Source organism: Amia ocellicauda, chromosome 4, assembly GCF_036373705.1.
Source record: "Amia ocellicauda isolate fAmiCal2 chromosome 4, fAmiCal2.hap1, whole genome shotgun sequence".
Taxonomy (NCBI): Eukaryota; Metazoa; Chordata; class Actinopteri; order Amiiformes; family Amiidae; genus Amia; species Amia ocellicauda.
Genome location: NC_089853.1, coordinates 36,500,087 through 36,524,263, shown reverse-complemented (window position 1 = coordinate 36,524,263; position 24,177 = coordinate 36,500,087). Strand labels below are relative to the sequence as shown.

The 24,177-nt window shown below is 37.1% G+C and overlaps 1 protein-coding gene across 3 annotated transcripts; it reads right to left on the bottom strand.

Annotated features, from left to right (window-relative positions):
• Positions 1–9,694: 9,694 nt before the first annotated feature.
• On the bottom strand, positions 9,695–24,098 carry wdr93 (WD repeat domain 93). Of its 3 annotated transcripts, none has more exons than XM_066702000.1 (17): positions 23,945–24,098; positions 23,238–23,514; positions 22,680–22,881; positions 22,364–22,428; positions 22,079–22,157; positions 21,644–21,735; positions 20,472–20,541; positions 19,936–20,116; positions 19,194–19,264; positions 18,769–18,855; positions 17,984–18,115; positions 16,994–17,207; positions 16,520–16,580; positions 15,985–16,141; positions 13,183–13,363; positions 11,815–11,932; positions 9,695–10,042 (listed from the first exon to the last, which is right to left on the bottom strand). In XM_066702000.1, exons 2-17 carry the CDS (start codon positions 23,496–23,498, stop codon positions 10,004–10,006), a joined length of 2,010 nt encoding a protein of 669 aa, XP_066558097.1. In that variant the 5' UTR covers positions 23,499–23,514; positions 23,945–24,098; the 3' UTR covers positions 9,695–10,003. The 3 variants fall into 3 exon arrangements, with proteins under 3 accessions (XP_066558097.1, XP_066558096.1, XP_066558098.1); XM_066701999.1 differs by lacking the exon at positions 23,945–24,098 and adding an exon at positions 23,709–23,856; XM_066702001.1 differs by lacking the exon at positions 23,945–24,098 and adding an exon at positions 23,709–23,856 and having other exon boundaries at positions 19,203–19,264.
• Positions 24,099–24,177: the final 79 nt, after the last annotated feature.

Genomic DNA, 24,177 nt, shown 5'->3' with positions numbered 1-24,177 from the left:
GTTATTATTATTAAGTAATACAATTTAAATAATGAAAATTAAACTGTAGCAGAATATCCTATTGCTGAAGGTTAATTATAAACATCAGAAAATAAATTCTAAATGATTCTATTCACAGATACAATGCACTAATATACATCTGAAACACTGGAGATGAGAGAGAGCAACATTGTTCATTTCAAAATACTTATTTTGCATGAAATGTACACACACACAAGCACACAAACACACACACACAAGCACACACACACACATGCTTGGGGTTAACCAAAAATAATCTGGTTGTAGTAGTAGTAGTATTCAGGGCTGATTTTCAACAGCTTCTTAAGGATAGGGGGCAGGATTGAATCAAAACTTTGACCCACCCGCTAATAGAAAACTACAAACCTGTACATCATAGCAGTTACATTTATGATTAGAAGAAAGTGGCATCTTACTAAAAATCAAGCTGCAACTGAGTACAGTTCTGTAGTTTTCTATTAGCGGGTGGGTCAGTTTTGATTTAATCCGGCCCAGGATCTCAAATACCTGAATCTGATCTCTGTTATAATCTCCTCTAATCAGTACTGATGAGATTGACTTAAACCTGCCCATATATGAAATTCACAACCATCTATTATAATTGCATTTACTGGATCTGGGTATTCATTCTTGATTTTATCTCCTTGCGTCTAACATATGAGGCTGGCTGCATGTGGGATTTCTGTCTGTTCTGTACACAGAATTCGCTCTTCATTGCCAACCAGAACTGTAAAATAATCTTTGTAGTTTTTAGTTTTTATAACGATATCCTTCCTCCTGACTTCCCTCCCACAGCAATGTGAGAAAAAAGAATGACCTAGCATTTAGGGTATCCCATAAGAAACAAATATATATTTTTAATAAATGATAAAAATGTGTGATCGTTATATTTTTTGAATTCCACAATTGGCCCCTTTTTGTTATTTAAAAAAATATTTAGGATACATTTTAAATATACATATATACATATATATACATATATATATATATATATATATATATATATATAGTATATGTTGAAAATATATTGTAGATGTTAACCTTTTATCTTTTAAACCTACAAAAAAAAAATGGGATTAGAAAACATATATAACTATATGTTGCGAATCTGAAACAAAATGCACAAAGGTTGCTAGGTCGCGGAGGAGTTCTTGACTTTCGACTCCATGCAGACCAATGTATACAAACAGGAAACAGGAAGAGTTTGTTTCTGTGAAAGTGATAAAACTGAACGTGGAGCGGCCCATAGACAGCTTTGATTAACAAAAATGTGATCATTGAGGTTCCATGGTAACAGGCTTAGGCCCCTCCCCCTTTGGGTAGCATTCTCGACTTGGAAGATAATGTATATTTCAAATACATCCCATAGTTAGTGTAGATTTAATTGGAGGGTAGTACATTCTTCATTAAGAACTAAACTCTTCTGTTTCAGAAATAGTTCCTTCACTGAATGTAGCAGTGAGATCTGGCCCATCAAGTTAGAAAAATACAAAAGGCACGTGTAAACTTCCTGGGTTTGTAAAAACTTTACTTGGAGTCTGTGTGGGATTGTGAGGACAGAGACGGAGGGAGACAGAGAGAAGATTACAGTAACAAACTTTGAACTTGGAATTGACAACGGACTCGTGTATGTGTTTAGGTAGGCTCAACAAGGAGCTCAGTGTTAATTTGTTTTGTATAGGTCTATTTACTTTGAGCACTCATGCACTGCGTCTTAAATAAACCTACACTTTTACACAACCCACCTTAATGTTGCTTCCTGAGCCTCAGCCTTTCTGCGCCCCAGAGGCGTATCCATCCCCACATGGTGCCAAAATATTAAATTGAGAATTACACTGAAGCTTAAAATGTAGGGATGTTTCTCAAAGGTTTCCCAAAATAAATTCTCACCTCCTCCTCCTCCCATTAATTATTTTAAATGTCTGAAACCTTCTGTTCTGTACTGACCCTATCATAGGATTTGAAATTAAGTCTCTTTGAGCCATGTTGTTTGTAGCTGTTCGAGTGATCTTCCCGTTTCCACTCCCCTACTTGGCTCCTTCAGGGGTCTGGCCTTGTTCAGTAGTATTATCTGATTCACTTTGATAACAGACCTTTAGCTTAAAACATGGAGCTTTCAATATATGCTTTTTTAATTGCAAGATAAATGTCACATGTTAATCCTTTGAAGTCTAATTATGTCTCTACGTATACAGTTGTCAAGTAAGGCAATTAAAGCAATCCACAGCAGGATCTTAAAAACAGGGTACTGGAGAGAGAGTGGTGGTGGTGGTGGGGGGTTATCATTCCATTAAGGAAAGAGATTAAACATAGTGATTGTGTATCCATAACTACCCCCTCACATTCATACGGTATTCAAAAAATGAATGTGTCATCGCAAAATCAGAGCACACTGAACAAAAACAAAGAAACTGGCGCTGGCACAGAAACATTTCTGTGGTAGGAAGCAAAAAAACAAAGCCACAGTCAACACAGAATTAGAGACTGATGTCTAACCTTGCCTGGGATTAAATTGCTAATTGAAAACTACAGGACTGTATTCAGAGGTAGCTTCCTTTTCTGTAAAATGTGTGGGTCAAAGTTTTGATTTAATCTGGCCCCTTGTCAGCTCTAGCAGGGAAAAGAATGTGAGAAGAAAACCAAGTGAGAACTGACAGATACAGTGCCCGTAATAAAAACAGATGTACTGGTGTTGCTCGCCAGTATACAGTTGGTCTACTAATACAGATATGTGTGTGGTAATCATGACATTCCATTCTTCGATATAACATGATATCAACAAGAAGTGACTTGTGGTTTAGGTCTTGTTTTTCAGCAATGACAGTGACTTTAAACACACAGCCACACTGAAGGTAAATTGCTGAAGTCAGACAGAAAAACAAAAAGCAATGAATGTTAAAATTCAAATTAAGAGGAATACATACAGCATAAATATACTTTACAAGACATTTGGGACAGAAGGGACATGAATAGATGGCGATACACAACCTAAAAAAAGTGCAGAACAAGGGAGATGATTACTATATTTCAATACAAATTCATAATTAGTTTTCAGCTATAGTCCAACCAGTTACATATGCATTATGAACACCTGCCTAATATTGTGTAGGTCCCCCTTTTGCCGCCAAAACAGCCCTGACCCGTCGAGGCATGGACTCCACTAGTCCTCTGAAGGTGTGCTGTGGTATCTGGCGCCAAGACGTTAGCAGCATATCCTTTAAGTCCTGTAAGTTGCGAGGTGGGGCCTCCATGGATCGGACTTGTTTGTCCAGCACATCCCACAGATGCTCGATTGGATTGAGATCTGGGGAATTTAGAGGCCAAGTCAACACCTTGAACTCGTGATTCATCAGACCAGGCCAACTTCTTCCATTGCTCCGTGGTCCAGTTCTGATGCTCACGTGCCCATTGTAGGTGCTTTACATATACATATGCATTACATATTGTTTCCATCAAAGCACAGTGTGTGCTTCACTAGCTGTGTAAGAGTCGACAGAATTATTTATATTATAATAAATCTATATTACATTCCAGTAAAGAGCTGTTATTTGATAGTACTGAAGAGCTTCATTAATTCAGGCAAACTTGCAGACAAAAACATTAAAAGACTCTCAACTACAGCAATATTTTGTTCTGAACTATGTTGCAGTGAAGGTCCCTGTGGAGCTCTGATAGTAATGTTGCATTTTAATGCTCATTACATTGTAATTCATACTCTTTTGATGCCATTTTTTTTCTTCTTCTTAATTTATGGATACTGCAATCCTAATTTCTAATTATGTGCTGTGTGATGTAGCTACTTGCACCTTTTGTTAATCTCTTGTTAATTACATGACTTTGATGATTCTATCATTGTTGTTGTGTCACTGTGCAATGTTAATGCTGCTGCTTGAACTCTATTATATTGTTTCATGGCCCTGGCCCTCTCACCCATGTTTAATTTCTCAGCACCAACACATTCGAGAGTCATACCAGCAATGTCTAGCTAGGTCATTCACACTTAGTAGCTAAAATGTAATCTTGAACCTTTTTGTTGATGGAATTTGTTGTAATATTTTTTCCACTCCACAGCATCTATTTACCCCAGCTATGTATATACGTACATGTTTTAATAACCTCTAGGTGATGCTTAACTATTCATTTAGGTATTATATTACTGATTATTTACTGTACCTTTACAGTAGCTGCAAATGCAGGGTGATTTACACAGGTTCATACTTAATGGTTTAAAGGTAATCTTACAATTGTGCTGCCAATGTTTAGCTGTTTCAAGAGAGCTGGCCCTATTCTGCAAAGTGTGAATAGGTTTCCTGATTTATTGCAAGATCATTTGAAAAATAACTGGAGGACAAATACAAATCTGTCATTAGGTGTGAGTTAAGAAGTGAAAATATCAATAAAAGGAATAAACACTGTGAAAAAGAGCTCTAGGTAAATAGAAGTAAATATTTGTATACCTCATTGGCAGTGCATAAGAACACTGCAGACCTGAGCCAAGAAAAAACGTAAATTCTACATGGGCTTTAAAACTGTGACGAGCAATTAATCAATAACACACTGAAGTTAAAAATAAATCACGGACAATGTTCTCTGTTTTGAACGCACAGTTCTGTTTTGACCACGTTCTGCGGGGTAGTGTGGAGCAGCAGAGCTCCGACTGTGCCATGCATTCCCTGGGCAACAAACAGCGGTGAAAAAATAGCTTGGGGAAAGAATAAATTACTTACCCACATTAAACATAACACCTCATTAGTTGAAAGTATAAATTAGTTGCATTATTCTCTGTAAATATTTGTCCCCGGCAGATTAATTTAATTAAATATATTTCAGATTTAGATTTCTTGAATACAAAATTGAATAAACTGCTATTTGGTCATCTGGTGTTGACTAAAATACAATAATTAAGGTAATAATTTCCTTCATAGCAGTACCCCCTACCTCTTAAGTCATGTCTTGTATAATGGAAGATAAACTAAAAATGTGTGCCATTGGCTTTAACAGTCATCATGTAGAATGTGTTTCACATTAATTTCCAGACAGCTTCTTCAAAGGCATCTATTTCATGTATGTTCGGTGAATAGCCCTACCAACAAATTGCACGTAAGACACTCAGAAATTGAGCGAGAAGTATTCAGTCATGCCACGAGTTGCATGCGAATGTTGCACTGCTAAATCCTGCTTTGATTGTTCGGGAAATTCTTTTGATACCTGGCTGTCAGTGAACAGATGGCCCTGCACCTGGTTAATCCACAATTGTCGGGTGAAAGAGATGTAATTGAAATAAGCCTACAGGCTACTTTAATGCCCTGGGATGCTTTCATGCATAAATATGATGCAACAATGTCATTATTTGAAGAACATTTATTTCTGTGTGGCTATGATGGAACAGTTGTCTCTTTAGTTTCTTTAGGTTTAAAATATTTGTACACATTCTGTGGTGATCTTCCACATACAGAATCTATTCCGTATCAACTTTTTTGTGTGCTTTTCCTGCCCTCCCTACTTGTAATGTGGCTTTAACCAATATTATAAGGAGAGGTGTACATAGATACATCTGGTCCGTAAAATATACACAGCGCCAACAGACCTTGTACAGCATTGTAAGAGTGAAAGCAGCGCTCACTGAAACACATACTCACAGGTGTCCACTGAGCCACCGAAAGCTTTGTTGCTTGGCAAGCAGAGGAAATGCTGGTCAGCTGGTATACCTGTCATACCTTGGCAAATTGTCATACTTCAATGGTTATTTTGATTTCAATGATTAGGATTTCTATTAATTCAAGCTGCAATACATACAGTAATATACTACTTTGGATTCAGATCTTAAACAAGTCATGGGACCGTATTCAAGCAAAAACAAAACAATAAAGCTGTTACTGAGTAGCACAAGTTTGTAGTTTGCCATTAGCAAAGTGGGTCAAGGTTTTGTGTTAACAGATACCATGATCTGGATGCCATTGTTCTGAGCATCACTGTCAAGCAAAAGGCATCCATCAATTTAGCCAATGGACCGAAACCTAATTGAACACGACAACAATTAGGCTCCCTTTTCTGAGTCTAATTAAGGAATTGTGCTCGGTGTCATCAGCCAAGAAGGAAAACTTAAAAGCAAAGTAGAAATACATAAAATGACTGCAGGAAACTGGAGTCTCTGCAGAGAATCGTAATGTGTATGAAAGGCAATAAAGAGCTGCACAAGGAATACAAAAAACAATCAGATGTGAGAAGTGGGAGAAAAGTGCTTTAATCAACCGAACTCAAGTTTTTCTCTTCAGTTCCTTGAGTTTAAGAATATACTTTAACACATTAAAGTCCGTGCAGTAATTAAGAGAGAGGCTGCTTTATTTAATGCTTTTAGAGCTGGCCACAGAACTTTAATTCTTAATGTATTCGTGTGAGTATAACAAGTTTGGATTTCTATGCATTTTGTGCAGTTAATGACTACACCTGCAGACAAAAAGATAATTGACTGTCTCCGAATAATTCCCCTTGTAACACACATTGAGGTTGCAATGTAATTTTACCTTTCCCAGGACTGTGCATAATACTGTGTTTCTTTCCTGTCTGTATAACAAGCCAACTGTATCTGTCATGTGAAGAACATTTACAAATTAAAAAATGTAAATATGACAAGTCTTGGTTGCCAATGTAATACATTGGGTGAAGAGAGATCAAAACTGCAGTCTTCCCATAGTCCACTGGTGTTTTTCTAACCAGTGAGAATTAAGTGTGAACAAGAATACTACATTTGGAAGAGATGATATTTGACATCAGTCGGCATGGAGTGTTCAGGGATTTATGTGTCTTGTGCTGTGAATTGCAATTCTGCTTTAAATTGCATGTTCTTAAACTTTGGATAAAAGTAAAGTCCCGGGAGTCAGTGAAAGTGGACAAACAGTTATTAAGCTCAAGAGGTGGCCCCCTGGGTCTGACTGGAAGGTCTAGCATTACATCAGCCTATTTCCCACCCTTACATGCATACATTTAAAGCATTGATGTCTCTCTTTCTGCTGGCAAACTTTAGATTCATACAAAATGAAGAAGGAAAAAAACAACAGCTCTTTTTGAAAGCTCTGCAGAGTATTTACATATATATCTGTTGATTGGATTTCAGATGTAAAAGTAGAAAGATAAAAAATGACAGCTGTCTTTTACTGTGTACATTATTTAATTCCATTAATGCCATTGGTTAAGCATATAGATAATCTGATGCTGAAACAGGTCTCCAGGCCAGCCTTCATATGAATTATTGCTGTTCATCATGCTTCTTCTCCTTATCTCCCTCTCATGGTTTTCATGTTTGGCTGAAGTATCATATTCTTGAATATTTTTTTTTTCAGGTTTTCTACATACATTCCTCCCCCAACATCCTTACTCCCAAATGGTGAGTGGTAAAACCTCTGCAACAGAAAGCTGCCAAATGAACTGCCACCTGCATCCGTTGTGAAATTTTTAGGCAGAAATCTTTGTAGCAAAACCTATTTACTATAAAAGTAATTCTGCAAGCGTTTCATCCCAACTTGCAATTCACTTTTAAGTGTATGGATCAGCAACCTGCATTTAAGTATCTCCTATTACAAAGGATAAGTCCCTAAACTGATTACCAGAGTGTTTTTGTTTTCCAGTTGAATCTAGGAGGATGATAACCTGTTCAGGATATTAGACGATCTGTAATTCATGAAGCTTTTTAAATGAGGAGCACCCTTAGCAGGTGAACATTGCCTGCTCTGCATCGAAGACCAGTTCAGAGAGTGCAGTGCTGGCCGATAAAACATAGATAAGATTACCGCACATGGAGCGGAAAATTAATTCCAACCAGCTGCTTTTGAAAGCAAGGTTAAAAGCAAGATCTTCATCTGCATGTTTAAACAGCACTTGCAGGAGGATAGCCTTTAAGGACTGTAAAAATGATTGATTTGCATTTATTTATTTTTTATCATTATGTCCTAGGTGGCGACGGAATGACCATGACTGGGCTACCAAGCTGCATGCACTTTATACACATCTGCCCCCTCCTCTTGTGTGTGACACATGCAAAAATGAAAGAGTCTTACTATTTGCTGGTTATTTAAAGAATGCTTCGGGGGGGATGTCACAAGTGTTTAAAACAATTAACCTGGAAGCTCCCATGGGTGGTCAGCATGTGGGGGGAGCTGCAGCAATTAAGCAATGATGATATCAGTCCTGCTTGTTTGTTATTACTGCCGGAGTGCTAGTGATTTAGCAAAAACATCTGACACCAGCTCGGCTCCAGACTGGAGCCAGATGGAAAACAGCAGATAGAATTCCATCAGAGAGCAACAGCTGCTCCACCAAACACTCTGCTTCCCACAAGTCCACTGCCTTGGCTACAGCAGCCTGCACTGCATTTAATCTCCATAACAACCATCACTGCAAATTAATTTAATGGTGTACTATGCAAGTCACCAGCTGGTTTAATATACAAAAGCTCCAGCAAGTGCACACATCTGAGAGGGATGTGTTCCATGTACACCCTCACTTTTAGTATTCTTAACATTAGGCTCAAAACACACAGGTAAAAATGACAGTCTGGAAAATCTCAACATATCGATAACACAATCACTGTGAGCGATCTAAAGAATGATGAAAGTAATCAATATGTCAGCTTCAGGCTAATTATATTTCACACCCTGACAAATGGGGGACAATTTTAGCCATTCTACAAAAGAGAATTGCATGTAAATGGGGAGAAAATGTAATATGAAAACAAGCTGGGGGGGTGTCATCAGTTGTATGTAAAGAGCAGAGAAGCTTAAGGGAAAATAAGACTGGATAGTTAATATTTTTTTATACAGGTGCATTTGTCTATTCTAACATTGAAAAGATAGCAAATGAACAATCCAATTAATTAAAAACACATAACCAAACCATGAATTCTTCAAAAGCCACAGAGTTTGGAGGAATTGTATAAGTAAATAATACGAACAGAGCAAAAGAGGATATTTTTCATGGGACTTATGGACTAATTCCAACAGTTGGTGAAACATTTCACCTCTAGAAATTAAACTTAAATTAATCGAAGAACCAAAAACATATTAATGAGATCTTATAGCAAGTTTATTTGCAATAAACAATAAAAAAGACATTTCATCTGAGCAAACAATAACAGTACAGTTGCTTTAGTATAAGGCTGCCCACTTGCAAACAACTGTGAAGAATTGTTAAATAAAAAAATACAAAGAACTACACTGCGCTGCATTGATGTGACATCTACTACTTTGATTTTCAGAACGAATTGATTTCCATTACTTTTTCCAATAAACCCTTCAATTAACCTTATTTTAATGTAAGACTGATAAATTGCGTTTTGAATAAGTTCTACCTTTTCATGCGCCGCTGTTTTATTACATGTAAGATCAGTTAGACCACGGACATCCATTCAGTGACACGGTACGGGAAGCATGAGAACGAAACACAAAATAAAACTGATTATATTTGCGTAGTTTTGTGCTACCTGCACTGTCTGTTTCTTTCTCATGACTGATAAAACATGTCTTCTGCAGAGATTCGTATCACCAATGCGAATCCCTGGCAAGTCAGGGCTGGGCATCAAACTATGAAGTCAGCAGGTTGATAAGCGGAGGCAGACAGACAGACACGTTTGCACGTTCACAACTGAGATCAAGAATGTATTATTCAGTAGTCCCACAACTGCTGTCATTAGATTTTAATAGTCTTCATCAAAAGAGGTATATTACATTAATGTAGTCTACTAAAACAGTAAATTATCCCCTGCATTACAAAATATAAAAGCACATATTTAAGCTGTATTCCATCAATATGAATGTATTCAAATCAACATTCTCCACACCAGTAACTTGTAACAACACTAGAGTAGAGAAACAGTCCTCTAGCAATGAAGCAGTGAGGATCCATGACAGCTTTTCCTTGTTTTCACGCCACTACTGCTGAAATGTAACATCACAATAATGGAGCACGGATGTGATACCCACCCATAACATTAAAGATTTACTCCTTGTTCCATCCTTCTGTTTTGAATCTAAACAAGAAAAACAAAAGAATGAAACCAGCTTGGAGCACTGTTTAATAATACAAAAGAAACTTCCCTTTAAAGCGAGCTTCAAACAGACTTTGTCAAAATATCTCTATTTAAATTAATTATACTTTGTAATGTTCTGCACAAACTTTTTAAGAACCTTTTTATTTTATTTACCATGTTCGCCACTTTCTCCCAGCTGCAATACTCTAACCTGGCAATCATTGAACTGGTTTCTTCAAGAAAAAGAGTAGGTCATGTCTTTGCCTCAGGCAGTTTGCACAGTAGAACGATACATTCAATCTTTAGTCTTCCTATCTGCGCTCTCATTGGAAACTTTGGGGAACATATCAAGGATGAAAATAAAGAAAAAATACAACAATGCTGGCCTCTGAGGGGTCAAACGAGTTTTATGATTTTGTGTTCTGCATAAAATTACATGCACTATTAAAATATATATTTTAATGATTTTTACAGTTTCAAAGGCACTCCAAAAAGTTATTGGTAACACACACTGTTGGGGCAGTATGCCTGTAAGCCAGCTGGAGGCTTCTGGGATTCATGGACAACATCCCACTCAAGTACTGAACGTCCAAGATCAATCAAATCTAGATAATCTTTAGATTTTCCTGTGTGTACATGGTTTCAGAACATCATAATTGAACAGGTTTTCCATTTCTGTAGCTCCCCGGGGTCACAATGTAATGCACTTGTTTTGAGGCACTGACATCATTAAACACTACTTCTGTCTCAACTCAAGTACACTTTTATATATCCGTATTGAAGTTCTCCAGATACTATTATTGATACTGATGTAGGATGTGATCTTCAATGCCATCTTTCTTCATACAGTGTTTAAAACCAGAATGTGACTTTCGCAACACAGTATTGCAATACTGAAAGGTGTTAACTTACTTAATGCCAACTACAGAAGAGTGGATTTTAATTTAGATCTACTATATGTATGAATCTAATATATGCATCTATAAATGCCTCATTTATTTTATAACATTTAACTTAATTTGTAAATGATTTATAAATAGTTTGCTACATTGTCAAATGGATTATAATGGGATTGTCACCCCAAGGAGTTGTTAACCAAGAGTGGTGAAGTGGATTGGATGGCACAAGCACTAGCAGAACTACCTGCATGATCACACTGGGACTGCGTTTGCTGATTTAGGACGATATAGTGGATAAAATCCTTTGAATTGTTTTAAAAGCCTGAAGCAAATTAATAATACAGGATGAGTGCAGCTCTGAAAATGTCACTCAGCCAGATTAATTCAGCACTTAGAAAAGTCCTTTGAATTAGTTCGTCCTAACCTAACTTTCTCTAAAGAAAGCATCTCTTAAAAAAAAAATGGATTGAATGTTTTTGTGTAAAATATTTAATAGAAGGAAATCCATCATGCAGATTCAATAAATAAAAAAAGCTGCAATGTAAAGCTTTAACCTTTATAGTCTTCAAACGTAACATGTTTGTACAGTGCCTGGCTCTGAATAATAAAGCACTGAATCCCATTTTAGGAGATTATGCTAATAAAAAACACAAGATCCATCAATGACCTTGCAGATGTGGTGAATTTGAAGTTAAATAATTCCAACAGATTCAAGGCTAAGGTTTACAGGAGCTGTTATGATTGAGAATGGGTTTTTCTTGGGGTCCTTAGACATAATGCTGTCCATCTTCCCTTTCTTAACCTTTCAATGTATTAACCATGTCAGTGGCATACACAGAACCTCCAAATTAGCGGTGCTCTTGTTCCTCTTACCTGGGCCTTTTGGACAGCTGCCCGGCTTGTCTGTTTGTGGCACAGGGAGGTGGCGTGTTGCTGCAGCAGAGTCCAGTTCTCTTGCATGACTCTGTTTCTGTCCTCCAGACTCCGCAACCTACACAGTGGGCACAGGCAAGTGAAAGGCACTGGAAGCTCCAGAGATGCAGCAGTGAAGAGGTCTGTTCCGTTAACTGACACGAACACACAGAAACATAAGAACATAGAACATAAGAAAGTTTACAAATGAGAGGAGGCCATTCGACCCATCATGCTCGTTTGGTGTCCATTAATAACCCATCGAGTTTATTTGTAAATGTTTCCAAATTGTTGCTTCAATCACATCGCTGGGGAGTTTGTTCCAGATTGTGACGCCTCTCTGTGTGAAGAAGTGTCTTCTGTTTTCTGTCTTGAATGCCTTGAAGCCCAATTTCCATTTGTGTCCCCGGGTCCATGTGTCACTGCAGATCTGGAAAAGCTCCTCTGGTTTGATGTGGTCGATGCCTTTCATGATTTTGAAGACTTGAATCAAGTCCCCATGTAGTCTCCTCTGTTCCAGGGTGAAAAGGTTCAGTTCCTCAGTCTCTCAGTAGGACATTCCCTTCAGACCTGGAATAAGTCTGGTTGCTCTCCTCTGAACTGCCTCTAGAGCAGCGATATCTTTCTTAAAGTGTGGAGCCCAGAACTGTCCACAGTATCCAGATGAGCTCTAACTAGTGCATTGTACAGTCTTAAAATGTTAGGACCAGAAGACAGAATGCTCATTTAAGATCTCGGTGCAGCAAATGAGAGTAACACAGATCTCCTGCTTGCAAAATGTAGGACTCCTCAGTGTGGGATAGGAGACTATACATATTTTTTTATTTTATTTTTCCCCCTTTTTTAATGATAAGGCTGGGCTTTGATCAAAATCTGTTTACCTCCCCTCCTCGTGGTTATATTTTTTGGCAGTGAAAACATTTTTTAAATAAATAAGATGAGCTACAGATCTGATACTTGACAGTGACAAAGTTGCTCAGTTTGAATCCTCCTAACATTAGCTCTCCTGTTGGATTGTGGCATTAACATCTTTTTTTATTTTTCTGCATTTCAAAAGGCCTGCCTTCGGTATCAATACTCGTTTTTGTTCTGTGGGAGAACTGTACTGATTCAGAATGTCTTAAAAAGAGACATAAGACATTGAAAGGTCAAACAAGACTGCTTTCATTTTAGGTTTCCTTTGGAATTGGCATACAGTGCTGGAGGAAGACAGAGGCACATTGCTTCAAGGATCGTTTTCTTTTTTCCTAAACTGCATGTTTATCCCATTCAAATCGTGATTCTTTCTGAATATGAGCCCCAGCAGCTCCAAAAACAGTCACTGCTTACCTTGCTTGCAAAAATAGCTCACATTTCTCTTCCAAAGATGCAGGGTGTTTGGGAGCCCAGGCACTCTTGAGAGCTTCTTTGTGAGGCTGAATTAATGGAGACTGATGAAAGTCGAAAATGAAGAGCGAACTGTCTGCTTTGCTTCTTTGCAACATTTCATCAGGAGGCATTTTCCTATCACCTAAACAAAAGAGAACAAAGACATTTATTTTTTAATTCATACCACTTTTTCTGTGTATTCCAAAAGGAATGATGCACTAACATAGGGCATTCAAAACCCCAATAAAATTAAGGCAATACTTCCAATTTCAGAAATAAATAACGCAGATTGGAACTGATACATAGCACTGACATAATTATTTACACTTTACACAAACTCTATGTACATTTAAATATAAATCTGTCACACAGTTGTATTACATCCATATACAGTGGATTGCATAATTATTCACCCCTCTAAGGGATGTTTGACATTTTGTAGTGTTACACAAAAAGGAACAAAAAATAATTTTATTGAAATGACAAAGTATTACATAATGTCGATGTTGGATACAAAATTCTATTATCTTTTTAATTAACTACAAATAAGAACAATGAAAAGTCTTGATCGCTTTCATATTCACCCTCTTTGCTGTGACACAATTAAATAAGCTGTGGTGCAGCCAATTGCCTTCAGAAGTCAGTCACATAATTAGTTGAATAGAGTCCATCTGTGTGCAATGAACATCAAACCCAATCACATTAAATCCCATTTGGATTTTGCCATGAGGCATGTGGAAGACACAGCAAAAATGTGGCAACTGGATGAGACCTTTCAGCACAATGATCCTAAACAGACAGCCATGGCTACACTGGAGTGGTTTAAAAACAAGAAGCTGGGTGTCCTAGAATGGCCCAGTCAAAGCCCAGACCTCAATCCAATTGAGAATCTGTGGCAAGATGTGAAAGTTGAGGTTAACCAATAGTGCCCATCCACCGTCAGAGCGCTTGCACAATTTTGCCAAGAAGAGTGGGAAAATTACAGGAACCAGATGTGCAAAGCTGGTAGAGACCTACCCAAAAAGACTCACAGCTGTAATTGGTGCCAAAGGTGGTTCTACCAAGTATTGACTCAGGGGGTGAATACTTATTCAACTAACACATTTAAGTTTTTGTATGATTGATTAACTTTTGTTTCACACTAAAAACATATTTTGCACCTTTAAGTTGTTGTGTATGTGGTGTTAATCAAAGGGATTGAATCCCAGTTAAATAAATTTGTATTCCAGATTGTAACATAAAATGTGATAACGTCCTTGTGGGGTGAATTCTTATGCAATCCACTGTATATGTTTATTTGATTAGGTATGAAACGCACATATTTGCAATGGACTCAGTACAATATGAAATCAAATCAAACAAGCAGGTATGCCTCAGAAGCATTTTACCCACTTTATTTACTAATTAACAACATCTTCACTGAAAAACAGATTAAAGGTCTTGTGTTAACATTTGTATTGAGTCACGTAATCTCCTCTTTTAAATGCAAGCCAACAGAAGCACTAATAAACCAATTAGAATGGTTCATGAGTTGGTTCAGTTGGGGATTAAAAATTCATATTTTTCTGTTTTCTTCAGCGTTTTCCTATTACTAATCTATATTTATTCAGAACAACACCAATTTGTAACATACATTAATGTAATCTAATCATATCAAAAACTCATAAAAAGTTTGATTGCACTGTAACTGAAAATGTATTGATTATACAAAGTGAATGTTAAAGTTCAAAATATTGTAAATACTGGTATAGATTACCTATTCTGTTAGAAGGAACACCTGTGAAATGAGGATGTGCAACTATCTGCAACATGCAGCAGCGGCATCACTGCATATAGATACATGACAGTGTGTGGTTTCTTGTGTGATAATATCTTCATTAGTCTGCATCACCATTACATTCTGCTCTTATCATTTCAGAAGATGTGATCAAAGCCCTTCTATCTTATTTTTCTCAAATCCAGCTAACACGGACAGTAATACATGATTCAATCTATATTTAAATCTAGTGAAAGAAAGTTGTCATGCAATGATAACTAGATTGATATCAAGAGCAGACATCTGGAAAGAGGAAAGTATGTCTGTTGGGTGAAATAACAAGGAACGTCTTTTTACTATGTAGAAGAATTGCATAGAATGTTTCCAGGTTTCAGCTTCCGAGGTACAACAATCAAGCCATCTAAAGCAGGAAACTATTTAAAGCTCAAAGTGGTGGCAGCATTACACACATAATACAATGGCCTTTCATAAATTTCATTAACATTCACTTGTATGGGATTTAATATGCACAGACAGATCAAGAATAAAGTGAGTTGTAATCTGATATTTAATCAGTAGTTACAACAAAAAAAGACAATATTGCCCTCTTCGTTTTAACCAGTAATATTAAATATATTCTATAAATAGGCACAGAGTGATCAAGGCAGAGGTATTTAACTTCCCCCAGGCTTAATTTGAACACGGTTATTAATTACAGGAAGCGAACAGAATAAATCTGCATTCGGAGCACTGACGGGGGTGGGTGATTGTTCACCGGTGGATGAGCATTCTAGTACTAGGTAATTAAGCGATTTTAAAGAAGAAAAAAAATCAGAATAAGAGAAATTGCAACAAAAAAAAAGCCCTTACATTACTATTTTGACTTTGGTAAGACTTTTCTGTATCTGTATTTCTAAACCTGAATGCTTGGATGATTGCTGAATAGAATGGAAAGAGATAAAAACACAAACTAAAAACAATGTCACGGAAAGGTCATGACTGTGTACCTCCTACGAACAGAGTCTGGTTTTGTGCTTCCAAAAACACCATTGGATCCCAGGGAGCTGCTGCGCTGTGTGAAGCCGGTAGAGAGAAAGTGCAGAGTGTGGCCCCATCTGTGACCTCCTGGAGGGCAAATGTGCCGTTTCTAGAGGTGACAACAACCTGGCAATACAATCAGGTTTTGAGTGAAAGAATGAGAATCCATCCATCAAGGAATCTTTTTTTTATCCTATTAGCAAAGAGATAGCTTGTCAACGGCAGGGTGCAAAACTTAACCACTCTTTGATTACACCCAATATCAAAGATACAAATGTTTTGATCAGAGGGAGATATTTTGTAGACTGATCTGCTCTGTTCTGTTAATTGAGTTCAATATATTTACTATTGATCAAATACATTCAAATATCAAGAGTCCAGCACTTGAAAAATATGCAGTGGATCTTTATTTATACAGAACTTAGTCACAGTGGAAAATACATATTAGAACATTTTACTGACAAGTCTCTGTAATACCCTCTGCCTCAGCATAACAGGACTTACCACATTCAACAGAAAGGGCACCACCATCATAGCAGAGGGGATACATCCCTGATCTGAAGGCCTATTCAAATTTGAGAATCTTATTTAGAAAACATATTGATATGAACCTGTTTCTATTAATTTAAAATTAAATTTACATTATATATATATATATATATATTTTTTTTTTTCCAAATACAAGTGTGTATGGCAGGAGGCTTTACTTTACTTTGCAGCTACAAATAAAACATTTTAATTCAAAACACAGTATTTATTAGTACATTTATTTATGATCTTCTGTACTGTACGGTACTGTTGATTGACCCGGACACCTGGAATAAGGTTTGCTTTGACATTTTAATTTGTTCCGCAATACAGAGGGCAAGAGCGTGTTGAAGGAGGTCATCAATATGTGATCTTCCTGCCTGCCCTTTTATACAGTGTTTTAGGTTAATGGAGATGTTAATAAGAGCTGACTACTGTCTGACATCTCACCTTTCTGTTACCATTATTACACTGGCAACTTTTCCTCTGCCGCCAGTAACTAGGTGACATGCCCCATCCCTGCAGCTCACAAGGAGCTGAATTCTGGGATTATAATGAGACATTCGGATTAAAGCATCCTCTGTTTTGATGGGCTGATATTCCAAAAACAGCATGTTGCTGAAGTCACTGTCCCCTGGAACTGCGAAGACCGATAAAGGAAGTCCTATAGAACAAAACATTATTTAGGAAAAAATAATTCATACATACAGATAAGATTATGATGATTTGGACAACACTAAGATGTGCACTGTTAATTTGGGTGCTGTATTTATTAATTTTACATTGGAATACTGTCAGGGGCAGCTGTCGTATTTTATACAGATTCTGCTTGCTCTGGAATAAAATACAACAAAAAGTGTTTCAAGGTAAAAAAAAAAAAAAAAAAAAGATCTCCAGCATAATAATTATTGCATGCACTTTTCTACTCAATCAAGATCAACTTCGATAGATTTCATTTTCGACAGACAGAAAGAGAAAGTCCAAGATGGGTATCCAAGAAGACAGCTTAATGTAATCAGAAACAAAATGTGAACGGGGGCTTTTTTCCCTCTCTCCCACAGAACATTATTTAAACCTTGTGGGCTTTACTTACCAAGAAAATCTATCAGAAAGTAAACTGATAATGTAAACATTAAATAAGAATGGACATCAATTGTATCCATCCAATGTTTGATTAACTACATTAGCATCTGTATATTGGAAATGTCTTTAGGATTCCAATTAAACTCCAAACCAGGGTGGAACTATTTAATTCACAGCTGAATAATAATCATATCCATATGGTTAAAAAACACATCAGGACCCAACTACAGTATATAGGCTGCATACACAGTATATGTCTTTATTTTAAACAAGAAAACCAGGAAGAACAGCTTGTGGCAACAATATTATATTTGCATGCTAGGTAGATAGAAAATACCTTGTCATTAGGATACTCACCTAAATACCGGTCCCATAATGTCAGTAAGCTCTCAGACAGCCCAAGAGCTATATATTGTGTGCATTTACTGATTGTAGAGTGGAGGATTGGCCGTGCATTTGGCCACACAACATCTGGTTTAGGCTCATTATCTAAATTAAAGCCCATTTGTTAGGTTTAGTCTAGTCTTTGAGCAGTCTGATTATGTAATTTTTTAGAATACCGCATTATCTTTTAAAATAGCAACACAAAAGCATTACCTCTAGCAAGCTCCTATTATTTCCAGTTATATTTAAGACAGAAGATTGCCACCTACTGACACAAAAGCATACTACTTCATATTTCAGTAAGCTTTTCCTCTGCAAGCATTTTGTAAATTGATGAGCAGAGGCCCAAAATAGATAGACCCAAATGCCCAATTATAACATACAATACAGTTTCTGAGGTCTCAGTTTCTTAAGACATTTGTTATACAATAGAAATGTATTACACACTTCCATTCAATTCAGTATTATTTAACATTCCAGACTAAAAAAAAGAAATATAAGCTGTACAATATGTATATTAAAACAAAGCAAAACAAAAATCCTCAAAACATATTCAAAAAGATACAGAGACAGACTTTTCTGTTCAATCAAGAATAATGTTTACATGCAACATAGAAAGCCAGAGTACTTATTACTTACTTTCTTAATCATAGAAATAAAGAAATATAAGCTGTATAAAATCATTATAAGCTGTATAAAACATACTTGATAGTGTTTGCATTAGCACAGATCAGTAAAAAAAAATTAAACCTTGTTACCTGGTTTGTCTTTTGCAGGTCTTTGTAGAAGATATTTAAAGAGATTATGATCTCCACTCCACCACACACTGATAGCAATGGGCACACCTGTGAAGACACAATAAAAACACCTTGATTGTACTTGAAATTATTGTACTTCTTAAGACTTCTTTACATGAGAAGAAGTCAACAATATATCCTTAATGACTCTGCCTACAGTGGAGTTGATTCCATATAGTGAAGATGGGAAATACTGAGAGTGTAACACCTTCGTAAATACCCTGGTATGGAGTGCAATAGTAAAAAACAATCACGTTATTTGCAAATGAAAGGCAAATAAGAATGGCATCCTAAAGCACAGTCAAGTATGGTAAGGAATGGTTAGATAAAACTGGGAAAATAAATGTCAAAAAACAATCATTAGTCTTTCAGACAAAATGACATACCTCTCTCACCTGTTGTTACCCCAAAAAGCGGAGATAATCCTCCAGGCAGGAGGAAGTGGAAAGTAGCTTGCCTAAAAAGAAACATAAGGCAGTATTTTATTAACCCTCACATTAACAAATGTGAAGTTTGCCACCACTGTAAGCGAAAGGTCAATCTGTTTGTTAATCCATGTGTTTTGACACGTCAGGATTAATTTCCTATAAATAATTAAATTAATACCAAATGTAGTGCAGCCCATTCAAATACCAGAATAAACGTCTGCATTTAATAGCAAAACTAATATCATTGCCTCCAGATGGGTTTCGCTCCTTTCTTTCAATAGCTACATTTAATTTTCCATTTTCATTCTTGTTCAGAGACTATTCCAATTGCATCAATCCCCAGTGATGTGATAAAGACTCACTCATTTAAATTCAAATGCCTAAACAAAGAAGAGGTTTTTTTTTTGGAATATAAACTTAAATGAGTAAAAGCCTAAAATAGATGTAAATGTATGCACAGGTACATTACTTTGTGTTAACAGTGTTTCATGTTTTGTAGTCACAAAAAAATATATGGGCTCAGTACATAAGAGGAATATAAAATAGTATGTATAACAAACAACAGGTTAGACTACCTTACTCAGGAGTTTAGGGTGTTCCGATAATGAAGCCTCTGGCCAGGTAACCCACACCCCTCCCCGTTCAGTATTTTTTAAATGTATACAGCAGATTAACTCTCCTTGCCACAACATCATTTCACCTTGTTTTTTCTTCGGCTTTCTTGGGTTCAGACGCATCCAGATATTTTTTGTACACAGATGCAAATATTGCCTCTTGTTTGTCCCACTGCTGCGAGCTTATCATGTGATTTTGACCAGAACCAATGACAACACCATCCCCAGTCTTCTGTAAAACCTCAAATGGGCTTTTCACACATGTGCCTGCAATGGATGAAAAAAAGCTTCACATTGCATGTCCATTGAAAATATTTTGTATGACGAAAGCATATCAACATTTTCTAGTGAAGCATTTTGAAAAGCACCAGCATCCCCTTATTTAGATCATGTTTATGTAAAGGTCGATAGCTTCTAAATGGATCAAAAGTCATTACATTTCAGTAGTAGATTAGCCATTTAAATGAAATAGCTCAGAAATAAAAATTGATGTGAGAGCTACTCCTTGAAACAAAAACATGACCTTATAATAAGAATATAATGTTATAGTATATATTATGTAGCCTAATTCACAGACGAATTACACCTTTTTTCTCAATAAAAATAATTATAAAACTAATACCAGACAGGAGTTTTGGTGGCTTGATTTTCATGATCATCCCAAAAGGAGAAAGCTTGAAATCTCCAGAAACCTATAACAAAAGACACATGTAGCTGGAAAACTCCCAGGTCTTTCTACATTATCACAAGAATGTGACATAAGATGCATACATCAAGCCCATTTTTAATGCTAAAGGAAATGTATGGTACAAATCCCCTCTTCATGCTAAGAAACATTTACTGCTAGAACTTGAAATCATTAGATTTGCAATTGCAACATTGTCTTTATTTCCTTTTGTGGCCTTAAGCAGGGGTCTCAAAACCCGTTCCCTAAGGATGATGGAGGCATCTGCTTTTTGTTCCAATTCCTTAATTACCCTGGTTAGACATATATAACAGTATTTCACACAGGTCTTTCACAGTTCTTGGTTTAGAACCTTTCTTGGATTCAGGGTACACTGCCTGTATAGAAGCATTTAATTAATCCAGTTAATCAGTTAATTAGACCAAGTTTGTTAGCTGGAGCTAATCTGAACAAAAGCCAGAATACACTGTGGCCCTGAGAACCCTAGCCTGAAGGATGTAATAGTTCAGCCGTGGCCAACCCTGGCCACAAAGCATTGTGGGTTTTGTTTTTCTGCAAATCATTAACGGCTTAATTGAGCCAGTTGTCGGGTTTAAATATCATTGTGTTCAATGTATCCAGTGATTGATGATGTAGAGAGACGTGTAAAACCTGCAGGATTGTAGCTCTCCGATAACAGGGTGGGACACCTTTCTGCTGGTTTCAAAGGTTACCCACTTTTAAAGGAGAACCAAGTTAATTTAGTTGAAATTAAAATAATAAATATTAATGAAGAAATGCCATAGGCTCTCCTTTGTTTCAGTTCGCCTGCCACCTTTACGGTATTTAAAAAAAATGTTATGAAATGAAAAGTCCTGGCAAACATCATCTTTTACTAACTTCAAAACCTAATGGGTAACAGACTGTACATAAAACAGTTAACTTAACCCATCAAAAGCAAAATTCCCTAGTGGACAGTTCTTTAAGGGTGTAGCCTATTTTTAAAGTAATACAGGAAAATCAAAGCAACTCAAGATTTAATAGCCCTGAGAGAAGGTGATAGTTCAAATTTTGCAATCGGCTGAAGGATGATGATGATGATGCACTGGGGGTGCAGATGTAACCGTCACCTGTTTTTGCGATGAAGTCTGCTCAAGCTCCAGCTCCCTCAGCCAGGAATCTTTTGGAAACTGATAGACTTCTAGCCAAGAGTCTCTGTTGCCTGTGTTGAGAAGTCAAGTGTTTGTTGAGCAAGTAAAATTGGGGGAAATGTCCTACAAGGAAATGCTTACAGCTAGAATATTGTAGCAGCCAGATATCTGTCTTTATGATTAATGTGGGGTATGGAAATACAGAAATGACACACCACCTTCGTGATGGGATTCTCTGTATCCTGTCTCTATTAACAATATTGACCTTTGTTGAACCAACACTGTAAAGTGTGTTGTTTGAAGTTCTTCATAGTCTCAAAGCTACCTAGCCTGCCGGATATTATTCTTGATTTTAATTCCATAATGTCCATATGATTCCACTGAAAAAAAAAATCAGGTGTCAAATGAACTTACCTTCTAACATTACACCTGCAAAATCACCACTTTTGGACAGTTCAAATTTGGTGCAGATGGTCCTTCGACTTACATCATCCTGTATCACAAAGAATTGCACACAAATCAGTAATATAAAGTTATTTATAAGCATTATAGAAAACATGACCAACTATGGAGTTTTTAACATAACTAATATCAATATGTACATTCGTTGATGGCATGAGTGCACATTTTACTCAAAAAACTCATATGTAAAACAAAAACAGCTGACATCACATCTTCTATGACTGCAATAATACTTACAATTTCATTGATTACTTTGATCAATAGGATGCAGTTGGGAAAATAAGCGAATAGTCGTGACACACCTAGTGAAAGAAAACAGTCAGTTAAAAGAAATGAGCAATTTACACTGTTAAAAGTCTGCAAAGCTGCAGACAATGAACATTGCAGGGGAATGTGTACCCCTTCTCAAGCTTTTGTTTCTGGTTATTATGATGTGCCAATATGAGAAGTGTGCCAGTATCTTTTCTGAAATTCAATCAATGGCATGTCTTTTAGGGGGAGGACCCATAACATTTTGAACATGCTAATCAACAGAAGATTCGGCAATAATTACCCATATCATCCACTGTGGCCAGGAGATAAATGGTCCCTCCGAGGCAGATGGCACAAAGAGAGGTAATTTCCACATTCTCCTCCTCCCACGTTGAGACAGTGGAGTAAGTGGAAGCGCTGATAACAGAAATTCCTCTGGAATAACCCACAAAGACATAATTCCCATCCTCAGATCCTGCAAGGCAGTTGGCTCTCCCTGAAAGCTGTGAAGGAAGGTAACACACTTTTCAGTAAAAGAAAAGCATATCAAATTAGGGGTTTATGAGCTTCTTAGGACTTGTTCCAACACAAAACAAACACATATCAGCTAAAACACATTTTAACAAAAACATATTGTACTATTGTAAAATAAGGGAAATATTGTTTCAAAAGAAATTCAAACATAAAAAATTGCAATCTCACAACAACTGTCAATTAAAGCATTTTATCAGTTTTTAACATGTTTCTGTTTGAATAGGCTGGAGATCATCATTTTGCATGATTTCGGCTATGCGGGAATGACTAACAAAGCTTTAAAACACAGCAATATTAACAAACCTGCTCCTCTGTGAACACACACCTTAATTTCACCTGTTGCTTGTAAAACTGGAGATGTCCTGCTCGACTGCTCAGCACGTCTCGCTGCCTCTCTCTCCGAGATGCTGTCCCAGGCCCTGTCCAGCAGCTTGTTCAAGAGCTTGTCAATCATGCGGAAGGGCTGAGGCAGTTGATCCCGCAGCTGCTCGGGGTCCTTCAGAAAGCTGTCCTCCTCGTCCTCACTGCCCCCGTGCTCAGAGGGAGCGGGGATCTCCGCCGCGCCTTTCTTAATGTAGACCGGCATCCCGGACACTTACAGTCTGCAATAATAATAATAATACAACGTGTAAATATCACACTTGTTGTTGTGCGTATTTGTATGATGAGGCTAGGCATACATAAACCAAGCATCTAAACATCAATATAAACGGTGCTTTCTTTCAATTGTGTGCATGTAAACTGTGCTGTTTAGACTCGAGTTGATAAGACATGTTTATAAATTTTAAGAAGTTACCGGTGCAGTCACGCGCTCTCCCGCGCCGCTCGGCGTCGCTACTCGGTTGCCATAGCAGCGCAAACCGGAAGTGTGCGTCGCGCAATGGGCTCCGCGTGACAGCTGGCCGTGTGTATTGATTTTATATATATATATATATATATATATATATATATATATATATATATATATATATTGTCTTTGACCGTTAGTCCAAACTGTCTGTATTTCTTAATTCAAATCATAGGTTTACGTACATGGCTTGTTTTCCAAATGAATTGATTTTACACACCGCATATGGACAAACATGCGTTGAAAGACTATAATATGATCGATTATAACAATAGTATTTGCACTTAAAATCCCAATCGCGGTACACGCAAGAAGGCAATACTAGACTGTGGTGAGCGCTGCATGTGTGTGTTGAGTGTTTGGCGGCCGGTGTGTTTGTGACGCGCTGTGATCTTTGTTTCCCACGTCTCTGGGTGAA

What these genes read in the sequence shown, in the direction of transcription:
- wdr93 (XM_066702000.1), bottom strand. Translation starts at nt 23,498, where the DNA reads ATGCCGGTCTACATTAAGAAAGGCGCGGCGGAGATCCCCGCTCCCTCT. An exon ending in GGTAACAACAGGTGAGAGAG is followed by an intron (nt 18,856 to 19,193) that starts GTATGTCATTTT and finishes GTGTCTTCACAG; the next exon opens with GTGTGCCCATTGCTATCAGT. An exon ending in GAGCTATTTTTGCAAGCAAG is followed by an intron (nt 11,933 to 13,182) that starts GTAAGCAGTGAC and finishes CCCACTGTGTAG; the next exon opens with GTTGCGGAGTCTGGAGGACA.